Here is a 25,529-nt window from a genome sequence, read left to right as displayed (position 1 = left end):
ATGTCTCTGTTGCTATGCAGAATATCAGCAAGAGAGGAGGACAGAATGAAATATTGTCTTCATATGTGAATGTCTCTTTACCTTTTCTTAAACCATGTGAAGGGATGGCGTGATTAATGGGGAACCAATGACTTGTCTCCACAATGTCTGTGAGCAAGTCACTCCCTCCTTTTCTTTATTGTGGGAGGTTTATGGCAGTGTCTGGGAACATTGTATGTCCTCTCTTAGATCTCGCACTTATCCTGTGATAGTATATGGCCTAGAGGGTCACTCCCCTCAGTGAGCTTGTCCAGGAGTGGGGTCAAGAGGGGGTTTGCTTGAGATGGGAGTATCTAGAGTTGACAATTGATATATGCCATTGGATGAAATTGTGTTTTTGTTCTATGAAGTACCAGGGATGAGATTAGAACCTCGTCATTAGGGATCAAACTGAATGATAATTTATAGCGAATGCTATCTGGCTGTAGATACTCCTCTCTAAAGTAAACAGTCTTTCTTTGTGAACCGTTCCTAACTATCTGTGGTTTGTCATGTCAAAAGGGGATGGATATTTGGGTATAAAGATCTCAGTAGCCATTGTGTTGAAACCTTCCTGGTTCATTCGAGAGAGTGCATCATTGAAGGTCAAGTGCTTTTGCAAAAGTAGCTTAAGTATTAAAGATGTAGTTTAACTCAGACTGCTGTGTTTGTAACTCTCCTCATTTGGTCATGCAGAAATTAGCCACCACACTGCACAGAGTCGCTGCTGTGTTTACAAGTTTGAACACTGGAATGTGAGATGCTGATAGAAATACTCATTATTTAGTTTAATGATTTTCAGTTTGAGTGTCATTATTTCTATAATTTCTTGTTCTGAACTTCTAGTGAGAGTGAGACGGGTGTGGATGCGTGACAATTATCAAGAGCCACTGCTCACTGATTTGACAGCTCCAACACAGTTATTTCCACCGCCGACACTGCCAGAACATCAGCTACTGTATGTGTGTGTTGGCTATCGCTTGATCTTATTGAATCTAGGCCACCAGATCTCAAGCTTTTAAAAATCATGTGGAGAAGCATTTCACAGATTCAAGCTGTCAAACCTTTTCACATGTGGATAGAAAATGACCACATATACATTAGCCTAGATGGAGAGATCATACAATTGGGGTCATATTGAAACAAAATACATGTTGGTGTAATGGAGGGCTGCCATGACAGATGAAATATATAACTTTCTCAATTAGGCCCATCACCCCATGAGGACTGAGAAGCATACTGTAGGCCATCAACAAAATGTATACTATGCTAATAATATGGCTGCATCTGGCAGTAAAATGTACTACACAACAGCATAGCTCATATTCTGTGACATATCTGAACAATGAGACAATTTTAATGGCACCCCAGATAAATATTTGTTGTTCCTGTTCAGGTTGTAGCTGTCAATAGGATAAACAGTGCATTCGGGAAGTATTCCGACCCCTTCCCTTTTTCCACATTTTGTTACGTTACAACCTTATTCTAAAATGGATTGTATTATATTTCCCCTCATGAATCTACAAACAATACCACATAATGACAAAGCAAAAAGAGGTTTTTAGAATTGTTTGCGAATTTATTAAAAATAAAAAACAGATACCTTATTTACAGTATTGAGACTCGAAATTGAGCTCAGGTGAATTCTGTTTCCATTGATCATTCTTGATGTTTCTACGACTTGATTGGAGTCCACCTGTGGTAAATTCAATTGATTGGACATGATTTGGAAAGGTACACACCTGTCTATATAAGGTCCCACAGTTGACAGTGCATGTCAGAGTAAAAACCAAGTGATGAGGTCGAAGGAATTGTCCGTAGAGCTCCGAGGCAGGATTGTGTCATGTAACAGATCTGGGGAAGGGTACCAAAAAATGTCTGCAGCATTGAAGGTAACAAATAATTTTCAATCATTCTTAAGTAGAAGAAGTTTGGAAACACCAAGACTCTTCCTAGAGCTGGCTGCCTGGCCAAACTGAGAAATCAGGGTCTTGTTCAGGGAGGTGACCAAGAACCCGATGGCAGAGCTCCAGAGTTCCAACCATCTCTACAGAACTCCGCCAATCAGGCCTTTACGGTTGAATGGCCAGACGGAAGCCACTCCTCAGTAAAAGGCACATAACAGCTCACTTGTAGCTTGCCAAATGGTACCTAAAGGACTCTCAGACAATAACAAACAAGATTCTCTGGTCTTATAAACTAAGATTCAACTCTTTGGCCTGAATGCCAAGTGTCACGTCTGCAGGAAACCTGGCACCATCCCTACGGTGAAGCATGGTGGTGGCAGCATCATGTTGTGGGAATGTTTTTCAGGGGCAGGGACTGGGAGACTAGTCAGGATCGAGGGAAAGATGAACAGAGCAAAGACAGAGAAATCCTTGATGAAAACCTGCTCAGGACCTCAGACTGGGGTGAAGGTTCACCTTCAAACAGGACAACAACCCTATGCACACAGCCAACACAACGCAGGAGTGACTTCGGGACACGTCTCTGAATGTCCTTGAGTGGCCCAGCTAGAGCCAAGACTTGAACCCAATCGAACACTCTCTGCAGAGACCTGAAAATAGCTGTGCAGCGACGCTCCCCATCCAACCTGACAGAGCTTGAGACGATCTGCAGAGAAGAATGGGAGAAACTCCCCAGCTACAGATGTGCCAAGCTTGTAGCGTCATACCCAAGAAGACTTAAGGCTGTAATCACTGCAAAAGGTGCTTCAACAAAGTACTGGGTAAAGGGTCTGAATACTTGTGTAAAGGTGATATTTCAATTTTTATTTTTAAAACATTTGTCATTATGGGGTATTGTGTGTAGATTGAGGGAAAAAACTATTTCATCAATTTTAGAATACAGCTGTAATGTAAAAAAAAATGTGGAAAAAGTCAAGCGGTCTGAATACTTACCATATGCACTGTACAACAAAATCTTGACAAAAAAAACATTTCGGCTCAGTGTCAATTTTTTTTTATGTCCCTAGGCATCTTACAGCCAGAACTACAATAGTTGGGCAATCGTTAACTTCCTAGTGTGAAAGAAAACTCCTATTCAAACTAGTTACATTTTCAGAGCTAGTAGACACCTTTACCTCATTTCCACTTTTAATACAATTTTACGAGTAACTTTCGAACACTACCTTAAATAACGATGACTGTCGTGGTGTAAAAAATATGGATTTGCTCATTTTCTATTTAACTCAGAGACTTAATCCATCCATTTAACTACTGGAATGCTCACTTATCTCATTTTATTGTCTGACACATATAGGTCAAGGATTCACACTGGGTTCATTTGGCTGGTTAGGAAACGATCCGTGGCCTTATAGGAACATTTCTCTTCTGCTGTTATTTGAGCATTGTCTGTAATGAGAAACTCAGGAACACTGTAGGATGTTCCTAGGGACCTACATGCTTGGTGTCCTGAGGATCTCCCCTCCCTGTTAAAAATTAATACATCCATTTTTTTTTTCAATACTGGAGACTCCTCTCGAGGTTGTTTTCACCAATTGAAATTGTGTTTTCAACTCTGCAGTTTTCATCCCAGACATCTATATCCTACTACTACTACTACTACTACTACTGTGCATCATTGAGCCAAGAATACATATCTTGTCGCAACACAATATATATGGTATTCACCCAACACAATATATATGGTCACATGAAATGCATTTCATTGGCTTGACGTATTGTACCGTGGATTTTTATGCACTCTTCTCTCTATGCATATTTTGACCTTGAATTTAAGCATGAAAATAGCGTTCTATTCACCTTCTATCCGTTTTGGGTGGAGATTTAATAAATGAAGGTGTGGCAGAAGGTGTGTCTACAGATACACCATATTTTGACCTTGACTTAATTCCACCATATTTACGCATGAGAAAACCATGAATAAGGTCTATTGAACCTACCGGTTCCATATACTTCATTTTTTTCAGACAGAAATAACACCATTCTCCATGCACTGTAATTTATAACTTGATGAGAGCTACAGTAGGTAAATGAGTAATCCGGTTGTATAAGGGCATTGGAAATAAAAATGACAGTTGTTTTAGATATATTTTACCTTATAATCGCTGGAGACAAATGTGAAACCAGTCATATTGCAGCAAACTGAAGCATATCAACATATTAACTTTGCCACAGTAAAGGTTATGCTTGCTGTTCCATTATGCAGGCCTTTTAACTAGCAGGGATTGGCACTCTCGAATGTCTTAATGATAGACTCCCCTGACTTTCTCTGTTTCCTATTTCTATCATGTAGGCCTAATAATAACACATATTCAACTGCCAATTTACCGTTAGTTCCCTTCAGTTGGTATAGGCTATATTATTATTCCATTTGTTTACATTGTTTTGTTTACCTTCATTTGGTTCCTCTGGAAACACTGTCACCGCCATGTGGATGTTACTGAGGATCATTAGTAATGGTTTATCATATAAAAAAATACATTTAGGCTAAATAAATCGTTGCAGTGGAGCGCAGACCAATCCGTAACAGTTTGAACCTGACGCCTGGCGCAATACTTGGCTGTATCACACAGTTCCATTGTTAGCGCAGGTATTAGACCAGGGTATAGCATACTATACTATAAAGCCCTATTGAATGAATGTACACTATTCTACCTATTATAATTCTATGTATTCTAATCTTCCAACATTACCATGGGTTAAAGAACTGAATGTGGCAATTTTCAGAATGAATAAAACCACTGTATTTTTGATTCATCAATATATTTAGTGTGTAAAGGTGCTCCAAACCTGTTTTTTTTATGATTGATACATACATTTCTAACCCAAAAATGTGCCTAAATAATCTATAAAATCTGAGTATTTTTCAATCTACCAGTTGGTGTTGAAATGGGGACGAATATGCGTGTATTTAGATGTCTTTCTTTCCTTGATCCCTATTTTCGTAACCCCTTCTCTTGATGTATTCTAGTCTGTCGACAAAATTCAAATTAAAGGTCCACATTATTTAAATGGGTGGCTTAACATTTACATTTACGTAATTTAGCAGACGCTCTTATCCAGAGCGACTTACAAATTGGTGCATTCACCTTATGATATCCAGTGGAACAACCACTTTACAATAGTACATCTATATCTCTTTTGGGGGAGGGTAGGGGGGAGGGTTAGAAGGATTACTTAATCCTATCCCAGGTATTCCTTAAAGAGGTGGGGTTTCAGGTGTCTCCGGAAGGTGGTGATTGACTCCGCTGTCCTGGTGTTGTGAGGGAGCTTGTTCCACCATTGGGGTGCCAGAGCAGCAAACAGTTTTGACTGGGCTGAGTGGGAACTGTGCTTCCGCAGAGGTAGGGAGGCGAGCAGGCCAGAGGTGGATAAACGCAGTGCCCTTCTTTGGGTGTAGGGACTGATCAGAGCCTGAAGGTACGGAGGTGCCGTTCCCCTCACAGCTCCGTAGGCAAGCACCATGGTCTTGTAGCAGATGCGAGCTTCAACTGGAAGCCAGTGGAGTGTGCAGAGGAGTGGGGTGACGTGAGAGAACTTGGGAAGGTTGAACACCAGGCGGGCTGTGGCGTTCTGGATGAGTTGTAGGGGTTTAATGGCACAGGCAGGGAGCCCCGCCAACAGCGAGTTGCAGTAATCGAGACGGGAGATGACAAGTGCCTGGATTAGGATCTGCGCCGCTTCCTGTGTGAGGCAGTGTCGTACTCTGCGAATGTTGTAGAGCATGTACCTACAGGATTGGGTCACCGCCTTGATGTTAGCGGAGAACGACAGGGTGTTGTCCAGGGTCACGCCAAGGCTCTTAGCACTCTGGGAGGAGAAAATTCCACCCAAAAACTATATTTTGGTATTTATTTCATTAGTCCATTGTTGACATAGTTTCAAAATGTTTGGCTTGTCAGCAATCAAGTTTTCAAGATATGTAACTTTCAAAATACAGAAATCATCCCATATTTACATGTTTTTACATTTAACTAGGCAAGTCACTTAAGAACAAATTCTTATTTAAAATCACGGCCTACCTAAACGACACTGGGCCAATTGTGCGCCGCCCTATGGGACTCCCAATCATGGCCGGATGTGATTCAGCCTGGATTCAAACCAGGGACTGTAGTGACACCTCTTGCACTGAGATGCTGCGCCACTCAGGAGCCCATATGATGTATTTTGCAACATATGATGCTGCTTTTTACATCATATGATGCTAAATGCATAATACAGGGATGATTTCTGTATTTTGAAAGTTACATATCTTGAAAACTTGATTGCTGTCAAGCCAAACATTTTGAAACTATGTCAACAATGGACTAATGAAACAAATACCAAAACCTAGATTGTGGGAGGAGTAAATGTACTGAAAACCCTATTGAATGAAAACTCCAGGAGAAAATACATTGGCCAGCAAGTGGGAGGGTTTTCAGCTGTTGAATTAAATTTATTCAGCACAAGAGCTTTTCTTTATGTATTTAACCCTTATTTTACAGGGGAGAGGAAGGGAGATGAATGAGCCAATTGGAAGCTGGGGATGTTTAGGTGGCTATGATGTTATAAACTAGGCAGAAAGAAATGGAGACCATAACAGAGTGAACAAAAATAAAGACCAAATAAAGGCTGGAAAGGAAATCAAAGAGATAGAAATATCGAGAGAGAGAGGGCCAACGATAAAATAAAAAGGGCTAGAGGTATAGAACAAGAAGAAATAGAAGGGAACGAGAATAGAACGAGAGCGCGAATGAAGCTTGAAGAGTTTGAAGAGGCTGTTGTTGTGAAGATGTCTCTGGTGTCTTCTGATTGGCTCCATTATGGCGTTTGACTGTGTACACTGCTGCTGATCAAGCACCAAAGTGTTTCTGGGACAGACATTTGGATTCCCTTTTTCCTCTGTGGCATCAGATTTAGCTGAGTGCTTGATGTCACAGCTCTACCCTTTCAACTGATATTGTGTGATGTGAGAAGCAAAACAAGGGAGACATCAAAAAGGAGAGAGGCCTCTATTGTACACAAACAGTCCCACAAGCCTTAAAAAGTTTGTTCCTTACCTCAATTTAGATCAACACGAAAAAGTATCTTTAGAACACCAACTTGCAGAATAACATGATGACAATCAAGATCAGACAGTTAAAGGGAAGCTAAAGAATGACCCCGCCAGGCCAGCCCAGTAGAGACCCACCAAAATAGTCAGACTAGGGTTAGGTTGCAGGTTGTTTTTACTGCAGTCACGCTTCGCATCCAGGTGTTGTGAGATCTGAGCAACTGCACAGACAACCTAGAACAAGACAAGGCATTTTTGGAGGAAGGGAAGGGTAGGGGGGCAGTAAAGGGCAGAGAGGCATTGCTGCACAGTAGACAGGTCAGCTTCCGAGCCAGGATAGTCCTAAATTAAAGGAGCAATCCACAGTTGAAACATTTACAAAGTGTTCTCCCAGCCACTGTTAAGGTAAAAAGCTAAGGGAAATGTAATCCTTCTCAAATTCATAGACATTGTTATGGATGCGAAGGCTGACCATCCATGATATCAAAAGTATAGTTTTAACCATGCTTTAAAGGGGGAAATAAAAATTATGAAACAAAAATGATAACTTTGTTACACACATCACCAAAATATCTAAATCAGGACAGGAAAGTATTGACCTCAGGCAGCCAGATGCCAGCTGGATGCCAGTTAGTGGTTAAAAATCCTGGGGAGTTGGGTTCGAGCATCACCCTAACATGTTAGCGTTCAAACTAGCACTCACAGTATGGTTTAGTTAATGTATTGATTGATCTCAAGGGTCACTAAATGGGAGACACTCAGTAATAATTTGATGTAGGTTGCACACTGAGGATTGACAGACCCTGCTCGCCATTGACAGCCAAGGGTCGTCAAGTCTAGTAAATCACAACTAGCATCATCAGGTGTTGTTTCAGTTTTATTGGATTTCCATAGGAAACACTAATACACAGTTCTTTGCACAACACCTTGCACTGTCACAATTCTTAAACCATTTTACAAATCATACTGAAATAGATTTCACTTATATCACCAACATTTCGACCAATGGACCTTCATCAATGCTTTTAGAGATATATTCTAAAAATAATACTTAACACAGGCCTGCCACTGGTGTCAAGTTGGTTAATATAATTGACAGGTCAAGAACTCCAAACAAGAGGTGTAACTAGCATTTACCGTCTTTCTTTACGTTTCATTGAGCAGTTTTATTTTATTGGATGTTAGCAAGCACACAGTGTGTTTTGAGAGCCTCAGCAATCTATTTAGTCTGTTCTGTGACAACAAAAACTATTCTGAGGATCCTTCCAGGGAGAACAAAATAAGAGCTGAGGAGATAACAAAACTCCAACTCGAGGGAACTTGAAAGAACTCATAAATCCATAGAGTAGCCAGACAGTGAAATTTAACAGAGATGTTTTGCTGACAGTGTCGGAACTACTTCAGACATTCAGAACCAGTCAAAGTTTGGACACACCTACTCATACCAGGGTTATTCTTTATTTTTACTATTTTCTTAATTGTAGAATATTAGTGAAGACATGGAATCATGTAGCAACCAAAAAAGTAATATTTTATCTTTGAGATTCTTCAAAGCAACCACCCTTTGCCATGATGACTGATTTGCACACTTGGCATTCTCTCAACCAGCTTCATGAAGTAGTCACCTGGAATACATTTCAATTAACAGGTGTGCCTTGTTAAAAGCTAATTTGTGGAATTTTGTTCCTTCTTAATGCATTTGAGCCAATCAGTTGTGTGACCAGGTAGGGGTGGTATACAGAAGATAGCCCTATTTGGTTAAAGACCAAGTCCATATTTTGGCAAGAACAGCTCTAATAAGCAAGTGAAATTACAGTCAATCATTACTTTAAAACATGAAGGTCAGTCAAAGTTTCAAGAACTTTGAAAGTTTCTTCAAGTGCAGTCACAAACACCATTAAGCGCTATGATGAAACTGGCTCTCATGAGGACCGCCACAGGAAAAGAAGACCCAGAGTTACCTCTACTGCAGAGAATAAATTCATCAGAATAAATGCACCTCAAATTGCAGCCCAAATAAATGCTTCACAGAGTTCAAGTAACAGACACATCTCAACATCAACTGTTCAGAAGAGACTGTGTGAACTAGGCCTTCATTGTTGAATTGCTGCAAAGAAACCACTACTAAAGGACACCAATAAGAAGAAGAGACTTGCTGGGGCCAAGAAACACGAGCAATGGACATTAGACTGGTGGAAATCTGTATTTTGGTCTGATGAGTACAAATTTGAGATTTTTGTTTCCAACCGCCGTGTCTTTGTGAAACGGATGATCTCCACTAATGTGGTTCCGCCCGTGAAGCATGGAGGAGGAGGTGTGATGGTGTGGGGGTGCTTTGCTGGTGACACTGTCTGTGATTTATTTATAATTCAAGGCACACTTAACCAGCATGGCTACCACAGCATTGTGCACCGATACGCCATCCCATATCGTTTTTGCTTAGTGGGACTATCATTTCTTTTTCAACAGGACAATGACCCAAAATGCACCTCCAGGCTGTGTAAGGGCTATTTGACCAAGGCGAGTGATGGAGTGCTGCATCAGATGACTTGGCCTCCACAATCACCTGACCTCAACCCAATTGAGATGGTTTGGGATCATTTGGAAGGAAAAGCAGCCAAGTGCTAAGCATATGTGGGAACTCCTTGTTGGGAAAGCATTCCTCATGAAGCTGTTTGAGAGAATGACAAGAGTATCATCAAGGCAAAGGGTGGCTACTTTGAAGAATCTCAAATATAAAATATATTTTGATTTGTTTAACACTATTTTGGTTACTACAAGATTCCATATGTGTTATTTCATAGTTTGGAGGTGTTCACTATTATTCTACAATGTAGAAAATAGTAAAAATAAAGTAAAAATCCTGAAATGAGTAGGTGTGTCCAAACTTTTGACTGGTACTCTATTTCATTAAGTACTGTTTAGCTGTTGTTGCTTTTTTAAATGTTAATTTCAATCATTTTTATTTTACACAGCTGTACTGATCCAAGTGCTGTGTATCACTCTGTGCATCAACATTTTGCCATAGTCATTCATTTGCATAGCAATTACAACTGTATCCATCTGTGGTTTTATGATATTGCAAGAATACATTAGAAAGCCTTGATGAATGCCTCTGGGCCAGATATTCAGACTGAGTGCCACTGTTAACAATGAAATAACTTACCAAGACAGCTTAATTCAGACATATTCTCTTGAGAAGATGATTAAATTGGTCATAAAGCGTGTATCTACCTGACATAGTTTTACTTCCAGCAGTGACCATATACATAAGTAATTTCAGTGAAGTGATAAAACACCATTGTAGATTATGCATTTTATATAACTTTTAAAATCCAGGTGGTTACTTTGTATTATTCAATCAGAATTAAAGAACTCCTTTACCATAATGAGGTACATACTGTTCCTGTCTTGATTCTGCTCCAAAGACAAGTATTGTTGGTCATAATTCAAGATCATAGCAACTGCTTACTTCCCATTTAGACAGCGGTGACACCTTTGTCTGACCTTGCCCAACATGTTGACCAATTGTTTCTCTGTGTCTGAACAAACAGTACATAGGAACTCATTTTTTCCACTGTGTCAGTAGACACATCTTGCAATGTGATTCTCCCATGCAGAAACTATTGAACCGCTAACTGCCACCCCCCAAACGTCATCCCTGCTCTAGCATAACGTGTCACAGCCACGGGAATCAACAAAGATCAACATAGAGGGCAGCACTGACATCCCGCATATCCAGTTACAGACACTTGCACTGTGAGGCAATGGGAAAGAGAGCCAGCCAATTTTCCTTGGAGAAAGGATAGGCTAGACTCTTAGAAAAAAAGGGTTCCAAAAGTGTTCTTCAGCTGTCCCCATAGGAGAACCATTTTTGGTTTCATGTAGAACCCTCTGTGGAAAGGGTTCTACATGGAACCCAAAAGCGTATTACCTGAAGCCAGTAAGGGTTCTATCTGGAACCAAAAAGGGTTTTCCTATGGGGACAACCTTTTTTTTAAGAGTATACTCAAAGCTTCACACATTATAGCTCACCAACGCCATACAGGCAGTCAGTGATGTATTATTGAAACTTTACCGGTAGGCTTGGTTTTTGATATGTGCCATTTCCCTATCCTTTCTGTGGGTAAGTATTTATTTATTTATTTTTATTTTCCCTCTAAGGGAATGTTGCAGTGGGATTTCACTACGACTGCCACAGGTCTTAGTTTCCTTTGTATGATTTAAATGTTCATTGTAGTTGCAGCTGCTGATGAATGCATAGATGTGTGATCCTCAAACCATCTAAGCGAGTCACAGAGTCAAAGTGCAAATAAAAAGTATTTGATTTCGCCAATTGAAATTAGATGGGTCATCTCACTATATTAAGATCAAATTTAATTTAATTTAAAAATGGTCGATCAGTGACCCAGACCAAGACTATAGGAGACCATGTCCTCTTAGGGTTTCCCACCTATTTGATCACTGTTCACATATGGTTAAGATCAATGTAAAAGTGGGGAAGACTAAAGACATTCTAAACTCAAGGGCTCTTTCTAAACTCAAGTCCAATATTCTCCAGTTGCATCCAATATACATGATACAGTCTTCACTGATATGAGATGGATAGATGAAAGCTACATCATAACTTATATATATATACACCAAGATCCACTATCTTGCTTTATCAGGACATAAAGGAAAGGAAACATGAGCTTCTCCCAAGATTGACTAGTTAACTGTCTGTTTAGCTTTCCAGCAATTGCAACATTCAAAGCTAAGATTTTGGGTGTGGTGACTTCATGGAGAGAGAAAAGCTGAAAGTGAAAATCAGAGCTGTCCTTGAATGGACTAAGATTCATAAGTAATTACTGTATATCCAATTATTTCACCATAACATTCATTAAAAAAGGTGATTTCTGATATCATTTACATTCCACTGCAACCATTATCAGGTAGGAAGGTAAGACCCAGATGCAGACCATGTCAAAATAACAAAAGTTTGAGGAAAAGAGAGCCTGGGAAACTACAGGAGCTGAGAAACAAAACAATAGTTGACTTGACAAACAAGACAAACTGGGACAGACAGACATACAGAGAACACAGGTATAAATACACAGGGGAAAATGGTGAAGATGGGCAACACCTGGAGGGGGGTGGAGACAATCACAAAGACAGGTGAAACAGATCAGGGTGTGACAATTATGTTATTCAATCACTATAGATGAATGATTTCCCGCCTCCCAAGTGAATGAAGCTAGTTAAAAGGCATATACTAATTATTAGGATCGTTAGGGAAACATCATTGAGGTGGAAGGTATTTCAATTCAAATTAAATTTTATTTATCACATGCTCCGAAAACAACAGGTGTAGGGTACTTACTTACAAGCCCTCAACCAACATTGCAGTTCAAGAAATAGAGTTACGAAAAGATTTACTATGTAAACTAAAGTAAAAAATACAATTAAAAGTAACACAATAAAATAACAATACCCAGGCTATATACAGGGGGCATGTGCGGGGATACAGGTTAGTCGAGGTAATTTGTACATGTAGGTAGAGGTAAAGTGACTATGCATCGATAATAAACAGCAAGTAGCAGCAGTGTAAAAACAAAGGGGGGGGGGTCAATGTAAATAAATAGTCTGGGTGGCCATTTGATTAATTGTTCAATAGTCTTATGGATTGGGGTAGAAGCTGTTAAGGAGCTTTTTGGATCTAGACTTGCCGTGCGGTAGCAGAGAGAACAGTCTATGACTTGGGTGCCTGGAGCCTTCCTCTGACACCGCCTAATACATAGGTCCTGGATGGCAGGAAGCTTGGCCCCAGGGATGTACTGGGCCTTACGCACTACCCTCTGTAGCGCCTTACAGTCGGATGACAAGCAGTTGCCATACCAGGCGGTGATGCAACCGGTCAGGATGCTCTCGATGGTGCAGCTGTAGAACTTTTTGAGGATCTGGGGACCCATGCCATTTATGTGCTGCCACTAGTATTGCAATATCTTCTCAATCGATGTGTTCATGTGGCATACAAGCAATTTACAACAATGTATACACTTTTATGTAGATGTATGATAGTTTTGTTTATGATTGCTCTCAGTGCTAATAAGGCGAGCAGTAGACTGGTTGTAGCCTATTGAGAATTCCTATATTTAGAACATGTCACAGGCGTCGTATAGAACAGACCAAGGCGCAGCGTGTAGAGTGCTCATTCTTAATTTATTATAGGAGAACACTTAAACAGAAAAAATACAACGACCAACATCTCCGTTAGGTACAAAGACTATAACGGAAACCAACCACCCACAAAACCCAAAGGAAAACAAGCTGCCTAAGTATGGCTTCCAATCAGAGACAACGAAAGACACCTGCCTCTGATTGGAAACCATACTCGGCCCAAACCTGGAAAACGAAACATAGAAAATGAAAACTAGAACACATTCCCCTAGAAACCAACAAACCCCAAAACACACAAAACAACCCCCCTGCCACGCCCTGACCATTCTACATGGAAAATTACCCTTTTACCTGGTCAGGACGTGACACATGTCTTCTTCAAGAGATAAGAACATAATTGATGAACATAAAGAACATAATAATTGATGCCATGAAATAATTCTCAGTTCGAGTCCTGAATACTGCCCTATTACTGTAATTGTCCTGCAAGAATATATTTACACTGATGCGCTAAGGATAAGTGGTCATCCACTATGTTTTTTTTTTACCTTTGAGGGATTAGTAGTATAGAACCCATCCTAATAACCAAGGCTTAAACTACTTATGAGCTTGAGAAGTTACCTATGGCAAAGACAATAAAGGCACAATCTAAACCAATACTTTTCTGCTTCAGCCAAGCATCTTCTTCTAAACATCTCTCAGCTCCCTAGACTTCAATAGTGTCCTTGTTGAAATGAGAGAGGACACTTGTCTTTGCCACCAATGCCAGTTGCCAAGTGGCTTTGATGAAAGTTTGACAGGCTATTCATTAAAGTGTGCTCCGTGATTGAACAGGGTTTTTAATGTGATTTGATGCATATAGGGTGGCAAAGAGTGTTTCTCTACTTTTGCATTTTGCCTCCAGCACCTTCACTAATTGTTTTTTGGTGTGCGGTAGATTCTGCCTAATATCTACATGGAATTTTTGTCACATGTAAATAAATAAATGTATATAAAACACAAAATAGAATGACAAAGCTATAAAGCATTATCCTAAATTTAACCCATCAACTTAGTGAACACCATTGGTGTTTAATATGAAGGTTTCTGCATGAAATGTCCATTATACACTGCTCAAAAAAATAAAGGGAACACTTAAACAACACAATGTAACTCCAAGTCAATCACACTTCTGTGAAATCAAACTGTCCACTTAGGAAGCAACACTGATTGGCAATACATTTCACATGCTGTTGTGCAAATGGAATAGACAACAGGTGGAAATTATAGGCAATTAGCAAGACACCCCCAATAAAGGAGTGGTTCTGCAGGTGGGGACCACAGACCACTTCTCAGTTCCTATGCTTCCTGGCTGATGTTTTGGTCACTTTTGAATGCTGGCGGTGCTTTCACTCTAGTGGTAGCATGAGACGGAGACTACAACCCACACAAGTGGCTCAGGTAGTGCAGCTCATCCAGGATGGCACATCAATGCGAGCTGTGGCAAGAAGGTTTGCTGTGTCTGTCAGCATAGTGTCCAGAGCATGGAGGCGCTACCAGGAGACAGGCCAGTACATCAGGAGACGTGGAGGAGGCCAACAACCCAGCAGCAGGACCGCTACCTCCGCCTTTGTGCAAGGAGGAGCAGGAGAAGCACTGCCAGAGCCCTGCAAAATGACCTCCAGCAGGCCACAAATGTGCATGTGTCTGCTCAAACGGTCAGAAACAGACTCCATGAGGGTGGTATGAGGGCCCGACGTCCACAGGTGGGGGTTGTGCTTACAGCCCAACACCGTGCAGGACGTTTGGCATTTGCCAGAGAACACCAAGATTGGCAAATTCGCCACTGGCGCCCTGTGCTCTTCACAGATGAAAGCAGGTTCACACTGAGCACGGGACAGACGTGACAGAGTCTGGAGACGCGGTGGATAACGTTCTGCTGCCTGCAACATCCTCCAGCATGACCAGTTTGGCGGTGGGTCAGTCATGGTGTGGGGTGGCATTTCTTTGGGGGGCCGCACAGCCCTCCATGTGCTCGCCAGAGGTAGCCTGACTGCCATTAGGTACCGAGATGAGATCCTCAGTCCCCTTGTGAGGCCATATGCTGGTGCGGTTGGCCCTGGGTTCATCCTAATGCAAGACAATGCTAGACCTCATGTGGCTGGAGTGTGTCAGCAGTTCCTGCAAGAGGAAGGCATCGATGCTATGGACTGGCCCGCCCGTTCCCCAGACCTGAATCCAATTGAGCACATCTGGGACATCATGTCTCGCTCCATTCACCAATGCCACGTTGCACCACAGACTCCAAATCCAGACCTCCATGGGTTGATAAATTGGATTTCCATTGATTATTTTAGTGTGATTTTGTTGTCAGCACATTCAACTATGTAAAGAAAAAAGTATTTAATAAGATTATTTCTTTCATTCAGATTTAGGATGTGTTGTTTAAGTGTTCCCTTTATTTTTTTGAGCAGTATATATAAGTCCCTCCCGGTTTCCGGTCATTTCCTTCCAGTTGGTCTCTAATTAATATGACTGTTGTGAATGGAGTGTATCGTGGTTAATGGTCAGCATACCCCAGAAGCACGATGATCCCCTAAAACAGGGGTGGACAATTCCAGTCCTCAAGGGCTTGTTTGGTGTCACAAATTTGCCCCAGCCCCAGCTAACACACCTGACTCGAATAATCACCTAATCATGATCTTCAGTTTAGAATGCAATTTGATTAATCTGCTGTGTTTGCTAGGGATGGAGAAAAAGTGTGACACCAATCAGGCCCTCGAGGACTGGAGTTGCCCACCCCTGCCCTAAAAGGTTTAAGATCAGTGAGCACCTTGCAGGACAAAATGACACCATATATGACACCATATATTGGAATTTAGAATATAGGCCTGTGACATCTTAGAAAACAAGAGGCCAACTCATGATCAATGTAAAACAAGAACATCCCATTACAGCTATAAGAAATAAGGGTCATCCTTCATTTCTTCCTTAAAGGTGGTCGCTGACCCTTGACCTTTTGAGGGAGCAACATGCTGTTTGTATTGTGACACCACGTCCAGGAGGTAGTGTACAATGGTTGTGAATGTGCATGGTCGCAAATGTTTTCATTGTTGATTAGACATTGCTCAACCCATTCAAGCATTTAAAAACGTTAGTTGAATGATGGTGTTGTTGGAAATGCTAGGTTTCAAGGTTCAAATGTAAGCAATCAGATGTATTGAGGATATGACAACTCATTGATGATATGTTCACTCTGTCCAAAACCGTTATATGGACCATGAGATGTACAACAATTTGCAAATGTTTTCAATCTTGAAGTATACAGCTTCTTTGAGGATGTTTAATGTGCACGATCCACAACAATGGAATATTCCTTAGCAGTGTGTTCAGGTGTTTTTTTTAAATTTTGAAATGTAATGCAGTGTCTTTGAAGGGCTACAAGTTAACTTTTTAGTGACGGGGCAGTATTTGGAAATTCAGATGAATGACGTGCCCAAATTAAACTGCCTGCTACTCGGGCCCAGAAGGTAGGATATGCATATTAATAGTAGATTTGGATGGAAAACACTCTGATGTTTCTAAAACTGTTTGAATGATGTCTGTGATTATAACAGAACTCATACGGCAGGCAAAAACCTGAGAAGAAAATCCAACCAGGAAGTGATTTGTAGTTTTTCAACTGATTGCCTTTCCAAACTACAGTGTCTGTGGGGTCTTTTTGCACTTCCTAAGGCTCCCACTAGATGTCATCAGTCTTTAGAACCTTGTTTCATGCTTCTACTGTTACTGGGGAGAGAATAAGAGCTGTCTCAAGCCTGGGACCAACGAGTTGTTTACTGTGCGGCGCGCCGTTCCTTCTTTTTCCTCTGTAATGAATACACTATTGTCCCGTTGGAATATTATCAAAGATTTATGTTAAAAAGACCCTAAGGATTGATTGTAAACATCGTTTGACATGTTTCTACGAACGGTAATGGAACTATTTGACTTTTCGTCTCGGGTTTTGCGCTCACACATTATGCCTTTGGATTAGTGATCTGAACGCGCGAACAAACGAAGGTATTTGGACATAAATATGGAGTTTATCGAACAAAACAAACATTTCTTGTGGGAGTCCTGGGAGTGCATTCCGACGAAGATCAGCAATGGTAAGTGAAGATTTACAATACTATTTCTGAGTTTAGTTGACTCCAGAACTTGGCAGGTAACTGTATAGCTTGCTTTGATGGCTGAGCTCTGTACTCAGAATATTGAACAATGTGCTTTCGCCGTAAAGCTATTTTGAAATCTGACACAGTGGTTGCAGAAGTGTATCTATAATTATTTTAATAACTGTTGTAAATTTTATCAACGTTTATGATGAGTATTTTTGTAAATTGATGTGCTCATTCACTGGAAGTTTTGGGAGGCAAAACAGTTCTGAACATCACGCGTCAATGTAAAATGGGGTTTATGGATATAAATATAAATTTTATCGAACAAAACATACATGTATTGTGTAACATTGAGTCCTGGGAGTGTCATCTGATGAAGATCATCAAAGGTTAGTGACTAATTTTAGCTGTATTTCTGGTTTTTGTGACTCCTCTCTTTGCTTGGAAAATGGCTGTGTGGTTTTTCTTGTCTCGGCGCTGTCCTAACATAATCTAATGTTATGCTTTCGCCGTAAAGCCTTTTTGAAATTGGACAATGTGGTTGGATTAACGAGAAGATTATTTTTAAAATGGGATATAATAGTTGTATGTTTGAGAAATTTTAATTATGAGATTTTTGTTGTTTTGAATTTGCCGCCCTGCTATTTCACTGGCTGTTGGCAGTGTGTCCCGCGGGTGGGACGCTAGCTTCCCACATGTCCTAGAGAGGTTAACTTTGCATTGAATTCTGTCATTTGCAAAAAATAGATTTTTCGTAATGGAAATCATCCACAGCATGTATCAGGGTTGTGAGGATGGCTTCCAAACCCTCATGAAGATTTCTGAGCCAAAACTTTGGCAAAGGAACCTATTAAAAAATTCACTGTGTGAGACTTTCAATTATTATTATTATTATTTTCCTGGGCTTCCCAGTTCCTACCCACAACAAAGCCTAGAGTTAGAAGAGATGTGATGGTGTGGTCCAACTGCCTCTGGGAAAGTGGACGGCAATTTCATACCTTTCATGACCACTGGGAATGCTTGAGTGAATCACGAGGCTGGTAGAGGCGGAGAGGAGAGACACACGGAGAGGCATAAACACTTGAATGAATCACAGTACAGGGGAGAGGAAAAGGAGAGAGAGAAGATGAAGGAATAAGCAAGTGACGAAACTGATTACAGCCGTCATTCGTTGTACTGCAGGTCTAACTTTTAACTGTCATGTTCTATCCAGCACCTTTGAGTTTCAACAGGTAAATACTTACCATGAGTAACTAAACAAAATATAATAACCTTTTTCTCCAAATAATTTGAAATGTTATCCAAATAATAAGCCAATACAGTGACTACATAAATCTTTGTATGTATATATACACACTACATGACCAAAAGTATGTGGTCATGACTGGCCTGCACAGAGCCTCAACGAGAGAGAGAGAGAGAGAGAGAGAGAGAGAGAGAGAGAGAGAGAGAGAGAGAGAGAGAGAGAGAGAGAGAGAGAGAGAGAGAGAGAGAGAGAGAGAGAGAGAGAGAGAGAGAGAGAGAGAGAGAGAGAGAGAGAGAGAGAGAGAGAGAGAGAGAGAGAGAGAGAGAGAGAGAGAGAGAGAGAGAGAGAGAGATGCTTTTGATAGATGTGTAGTGACGGATAGAGAAACCCCCTTGAGCCTACCTCCGCTTCTTCTCCAAACCTGTCATTGCAGAACATTAAGACCAACTACCTTTCACATCTCCTCAGCACGGGGAGGGAAGGATGAGCGCCAGCACAGTGCTAAGCCCATATGGTTTCATCAAGGCAAGAGTATGGCGCGCCTCAGAGACAAAATGAGGACAATTCACAGTATAACTAAACTCTGTTTTATGGGAAGGAAAAAGGGACAACTGAGGACTCAAAAACTCTACAGATGCACGCTGGGAGAAAAGTCTGGAAGATTTCCGTCTGGGTTATTTTGTCTGAGCAAAGTCTGTCTTTTTTAGATTGGAAATGTACTTCTGACAGTTAACTAACTACTTGTGACTCTGAGGCTGTCCTAATATGGACACTGTAGATGTGTCCCTTTTCATTCAACAAGAACCATTAGAATAAACTGGAATCTCTGCTAGATAGCATTTTATTACAAAATGGTGACACACTTCACTGTTTGAATGACAGTATACATTCAATATCATTGTCATTTGTACATTATCAAAAGATGGACATTAGCTGAGGTGAAATGTAGGCTACATCCAGCTGACCATGGTCCCACTGTGGAGTTTCACACCAAGTTTCTGTATTACCTCATTGCACATGATCTGAATTGTTGATTAATTTGTAGACATATGTGATCTTAAAAGTTTATCAATAACTGGCTATGAGGGAGATGCATAAAGTCAATTAACTTAATGGATGGTGTCTGGTGGACATCCTAATATGGATGCCATACTTTGGCGCATGGAGAAGGTTGGATTTGTGCATCTTGGCCATTTTTATCACCAAATAAAGAGGTAGAATATCACACAGAGAATAGAACATCCGCTAAGTAATAATTAAGCTTATCATACTTAGCAGGTGTTCACCATAATCAGTCAAATTAAGGTTTCCAACAGTTCCTAATTCGATTTGAATAGGTGTGGATTTATTATGGGTAAAGTCAAGCAAGCCTGCTCTATGTGCATAATTCGATTGAGAAAGCTTTGTCTAATGTGTGGGTGCGCAAATGGGCTGTGCAGTTATGTCTGTGTACGAGCAGAGCAGGGAGAGCGAGAGAAAAAGAGACAGTCAGACAGACAGACAGACACATAGAGAGCAGGATAGATAGAGAAAGAGAGACAGATACACAGAGAAAGAGAGGGAGAGAGAATGATTCAGCACTTTAAATATTTTGGCCTCATTTAAATTAAACATATTACAATCCTATAACATTTCCCTTGTTTCAAAACTATATTGCACTCTTTCCCAGAATAAATAAGGCGTTTTAAACAACTGCATGTGATGAACGTGCGTGGTTACACTGCCTTGTAAGGCTTTGCTCCTTTTCCATAGTCTGTAAAAGTCCGGCACGCTGTCATTGTGCGTGATAATGATAAGCAGTATAATATCTGAACTCAATAATGGGTACCTCACCGCAAATTGAGCCCACTGTGTCAATAAGAGCAACTGGTTGCATTACACCTGCTGCTCCGAATACATAGAACTTAGAAGCCATAACCTTAGTATAAATTAATAAACATAGACTTTTCTTATGTAATAAGACACCAATTTACGTCACTTTTCAGCATGGGACAACAACACCACATCTCAAATATCTGATTGAAGCAATACATCCTTTTACGCACGAGGTGTTACAAGTGTATTCAATGTAAACCATTGGGGGTGAATGGTGTCATCCTGTCGAGGCTAATATCTGCCTCACAGTCTTCCAAGTCACAAACAGAGTCGGTGGCATTTTCATTGTTGTGAGTTAACTGTGATATCCTGTCAAACGTGTCCTCGTGCTCAATGCATTCCACCACGTTGGGGATCATATTGGCGTAGGCATTCACGATTTCTTTGTGGACAAGGGTGTCCTGGTTGTAAGAGACCAGCTCGTTGCTAATGTTCACAGTTTCAACGGGTGTTCTGGAGCAGAAATTACGACAACCCAGCAGACTGGCAAATGCTTTTCTGAACTCTGCGTTAAAAGCGTAAATAATAGGATTCATGGATGAATTAGTCCAGCCGAACCAAACAAAAACGTCAAAAGTTGTCTCGCTCACGCAAGGAAGACCTGCGTCTTTGTCAGTCGGTGGTTTATCACAGAATGGAACTATGCAGTTCAAAATAAAGAAAGGTAACCAACAACACACAAAGACGCCCATAATGATCGATAACGTTTTTAAAACTTTGGTTTCCCTTTTAATAGATGTTTTCAAGGTATTGTGGTGTTGGCACTCGAGTCTGTTGTTGGTCCTGCAACTTGTCGCGTGCTCCGCCGCGCGCTCTAGGGAAGCTATCCTCCTGATTTGGATCTGAGCAATCCGATATATTCTCGTGTATGTCACAATCATAATTGCTACGGGTATGTAGAAACTTATTAAAGATGAAGATATGGCGTATTCTCTGTTGAGGCTAGAGTCACAGTTTTCTTCTACTTCACCCACGGAGGCGTTATGGACTCCAACTGTTTCGTCTTCGCTGGCTTTGTGCCAGTTCAGTTGGACTGGTATGAATGAAATGAGTACAGACAACGTCCACGTGACGCTTATCATAACGAAGGCAACTCGTTGGGTCATTTTTCTCTCGTACCGGAACGGACTTGATATGGCCCAATATCTATCCACGCTGATAATGCAGAGGTTGAGGATGGACGCAGTTGAGCACATGATATCAAAAGCCACCCAGTAATTACAAAAAGTACCAAACGGCCAATACCCCGCCACCTCGGCCACAGCTTTCCATGGCATCACCAGAACTGCAACGAATAAATCCGACACAGCCAAAGAAACGATGAAAATGTTGGTCACTTTACTTCGCAAGTGCCGAATTCGGAGTACGGCGGAGCACACCATAATGTTTCCCAGTAGTGTCCACAGGATGAGCAGGGAGAGCAAACAGCCCGTCACTGTCCGGATGACCAATTCCTTTCCACCGTTGGATGTTGCCTCCGATTCGGTCGAGTTCCACATAATCTCCCCAAGAGGTAACGGGACGGAGTGGCTCTCGTGCACTGAGAGGTATTTCGCGGGGTTCTCCATGTGACCTCTCAAGTGGAAAGCCAGTCCATGGCTTCATGCGCGTCTGGGGACGCAGTAGAAACCAACTCACGGTGCTCTGTCGTCTCCTCAACTGCCATTCTATTTGAAATAATATACAAACGAAAGATTTGAGATTGCTTAGGGAATTTGCAACAAATGTGTTGGGTCAACGCTGAGCAGAACTGGGCGTTCGGTGCGCGAAATCCCAAAAATGTAAGCGCGTCGCTCATTGGCGACGGGATGTTATTACCTCTCGTGTCGTCTGACTTCCCTGGCCAAAGTAAGGCAGCCGCACTGAAACTGTTGGTCGGAGATATTTTGAGTTCGTGAGTGTTTTGAGAAGGGGGGGGGGGGGAGTCCCCTGAGCCAACGCGCACACACGCACTTATACCCACACACATACATCGGTTGTGGAAACACGCACTTGCACCCCATCACAGTGATGTGAAAAAAAATGAATGAGTTAAATTACAAACTATAACCTCATTCAAGGATGGAGGATCTACTTGTCTTGGTAGAAAGCTAACAATGAGCATTCTATTTGATTTATAGTTTGCACCCTCATAGCCTACTCCAGTTGTGGGCTTCTATTCTATATTCACGGGTCCTTCAAAAGCAACAATTTAATTAGCAAACATTAAGCCTGATTGCATTTTTTTATTAATGTTTTATATAATCTACACTTTTCTATAAACAGTGAACAAATTATAGAGCATTTTATTGCTTTGGGGAAAATGAATCACTACTGTATATCAAGTGGTGCTGTCCGTGGTGCTGAAATTGCGCTCGGAACAACTCTCCCTCAGGAATGCGAATTTTATACACGACACTATGTTTGAGAATTAAGTCTTCTTTTGTGAATGAAATTATACTGTTAATAGACGTTTTCTGTGTTAAAATAAATATTGCACGTGAGGAAGTTCTGCATTTATAAAGGTAATCACTAGCCTACGTTGTGAGCAATTGAGCAAGCTCTCAAATTATGTACGCGTTTGGAATGAGCGAGTTAAATTTCAATTTCAGGTTTCTGCAGACTGCAGCAGGTAGGCCAGACTAACATCCTAAGTGAGTCACTCTCACAATCTTTACGTGTAAGTATAGACACAATAACAAAATTCACTTTAACATCTGCATGGGCAGTATATCCTCTTGGCAGTTTCCGGCATTTAAACGTCACATTTATTTTTAGATGCGTCGACAACATGCCTGTCAAATCGTTTTGACGCACCATCAAAATAATCTCTGTGTCCTGCCAAATTCAATCGAGTACAATCTAGGCTATGTTATGTTATGTTAAATTCTGACAGTATTTACTCATTTTATTCATGAAATATCGTGTCTATGGTCATCTTTCTTTTTGACTGACTAACACCTTCCCTGAATAGTGAGTAAGCGTTTATATAGCCTATATACAAATGCCTTTGTTAGACCCTATCCTCTTCCTGTAGGCATACAAAGTCATAAGTGACAAAAATGTATACAAATTGTAAATTAAAATGTCTATTATTCATAATAGGCTAGCACATGCGAATAGTCTAATATATAGCATATGCAAATAGTCTAATATAAAGCATGAAATACATTTAGATAATACCCTGCATTTGAAATTGATCGACGTTATAATTCCGATAATTAATAGGCTATATGCGTATCATTTGTAAAATATTTAGACAATATAGTCACAAACGGTTTGGAATAATTTGGGAATTCCATTTCAACAAACGATGGGACTAGGCTAAATTACAAAAATGCGTTAAGTTTACTTTGGCTGACCTTTATTGAAGAGTTGAATATAGCAAGCTCTGAATTGGGCAACAACCTTTGCAACGTATCTCATTCTGATGGGGTTTTTATGCACTAACGCATAGTCTACTAGAAAGGTAACATTTGTCGCCACCAAGTGGCCATTGTGGCGAGCTAACGCATCAAGACGGTATTTCAGCAACTACAGTTAATTAAGGAATGGTAAGCAAATTCAAATAATTAGCAGGATAAACTGAGACTGGGGGTGAGAGCTGTATATTGTCTGACTTCTAGACAAATTGATTCTTCTTGTCAAAAATATGGTTTCAACTATAGGCACTTGTGGTGATAGAAGATGATTTGAACTATGATATAGGCCTACGCTCTTCTGATGAAGGTCCAGAGTGAAGTTATGAACTTTCTGCTATCGAATGAGGGAGACCAGGAGCCCCTACAAACAGTAGGCATATATTTATAATGTGTTTTATGTGAGCAATGTTTTCACTGTTTATGTGAGTCACGTCTTCAACTTCATTGAAGATAATAGCCCTAATAGCCCTTGAAAATTAAATATAGAAATAGCTCATTTACACAAGTATTCACACCCCTGAGTCAATGCATGTTAGAATCACCTTTGGCAGGATTTACAGCTGTGAGTTGTACAATACTTACTGGATTGTACAATACTTGCCCATTATTATTTTCAAAATACTTCAAGCTCTGTCAAATTGGTTGTTGATCATTGCTAGACAACCATTTTTAAGTATTTTCATAGATTTTCAATCCGATTTAAATCAACACTTTTACTAGGCCACTTAGGAACATTGAATGTCATCTTGGTAAGCAACTCCAGTGTATTTGGCCTTATATTTTATATTATTGTATTACTGAAAGGTTAATTCATCTCCCAGTGTCTGGTGGAAAGCAGACTGAACCAGGTATTCCTCTAGGATTTTGCCTGTGCTTAGCTCCATTGATTTATTGTTTATCCTGAAAAACTCCCCAGTCCTTACCGATTACAAGCATACCCATAACATAATGCAGCCACCACTATACCTGAAAATATGGTAGAGTAGTACTCAGTAATGTGTTGTATTGGATTTGCCCCAAACATATTCAGGACAAAATATGAATTGATTTGCCACATTTTTTCCCAGTATTACTTTAGTGCCTTGTTGCAAACAGGATGCATGCTTAGGAATATATTTACTCTTTATAGGCTTCCTTCTTTTCACTCTGTCAATTAGGTTTGTATTGTGGAGTAACTACAATTTGTTTTGATTTATCATCAGTTTTTTCCTATCACAGTCATTACACTCTGTAACTGTTTTAAAGTCACCAATGGCCTCATGGTGAAATCCTTCCTCTCCGGCAATTGAGTTAGGAAGGACTCCTGTATCTTTGTAGTGACTGGGTGTATTGAGTCACCATCCAAAGTGTATTTAATAACTTCACCATGCTCAAAGGGATATTCAATATCTGATATATATTTTTTTTTATCCATATACCAATAGGTGCCCTTCTTTGCGAGGCAAAACCTCCCTGGTCTTTGTGGTTGAACTTGTGTTTGAAATTCACTGCTCAAATGAGGGACCTTACAGATGATTGTATGTGTGGGGTACAGAGACAAGGTAGTCATTACAAAATTATGTTGAACACTATTAAACACCATGCAACTTGTTAAGCACATTTTTACTCCTTAACTTATTTAGACTTGCCATAACATAGGGGTTGAATACTTATTCACTCAAGACATTTCAGATTTTCATTTTTTATTAATTAGTAAAA

The 25,529-nt window shown here is 40.5% G+C and overlaps 1 protein-coding gene across 1 annotated transcript; it reads right to left on the bottom strand.

The window, feature by feature from the left end:
- Nucleotides 1-19,428: 19,428 nt before the first annotated feature.
- Nucleotides 19,429-22,269, bottom strand: LOC115149853 (D(1B) dopamine receptor-like). The gene has a single exon (XM_029692664.1). It carries the CDS (start codon nt 21,996-21,998, stop codon nt 20,619-20,621), a length of 1,380 nt encoding a protein of 459 aa, XP_029548524.1. The 5' UTR covers nt 21,999-22,269; the 3' UTR covers nt 19,429-20,618.
- Nucleotides 22,270-25,529: the final 3,260 nt, after the last annotated feature.

Source organism: Salmo trutta, chromosome 16, assembly GCF_901001165.1.
Source record: "Salmo trutta chromosome 16, fSalTru1.1, whole genome shotgun sequence".
NCBI classification, from domain to species: Eukaryota; Metazoa; Chordata; class Actinopteri; order Salmoniformes; family Salmonidae; genus Salmo; species Salmo trutta.
Note: the sequence above shows the minus strand (reverse complement) of the source record. Positions and strands in the feature narration are given on the sequence as shown.

What these genes read in the sequence shown, in the direction of transcription:
- LOC115149853 (XM_029692664.1), bottom strand. Translation starts at nt 21,998, where the DNA reads ATGGAGAACCCCGCGAAATACCTCTCAGTGCACGAGAGCCACTCCGTC.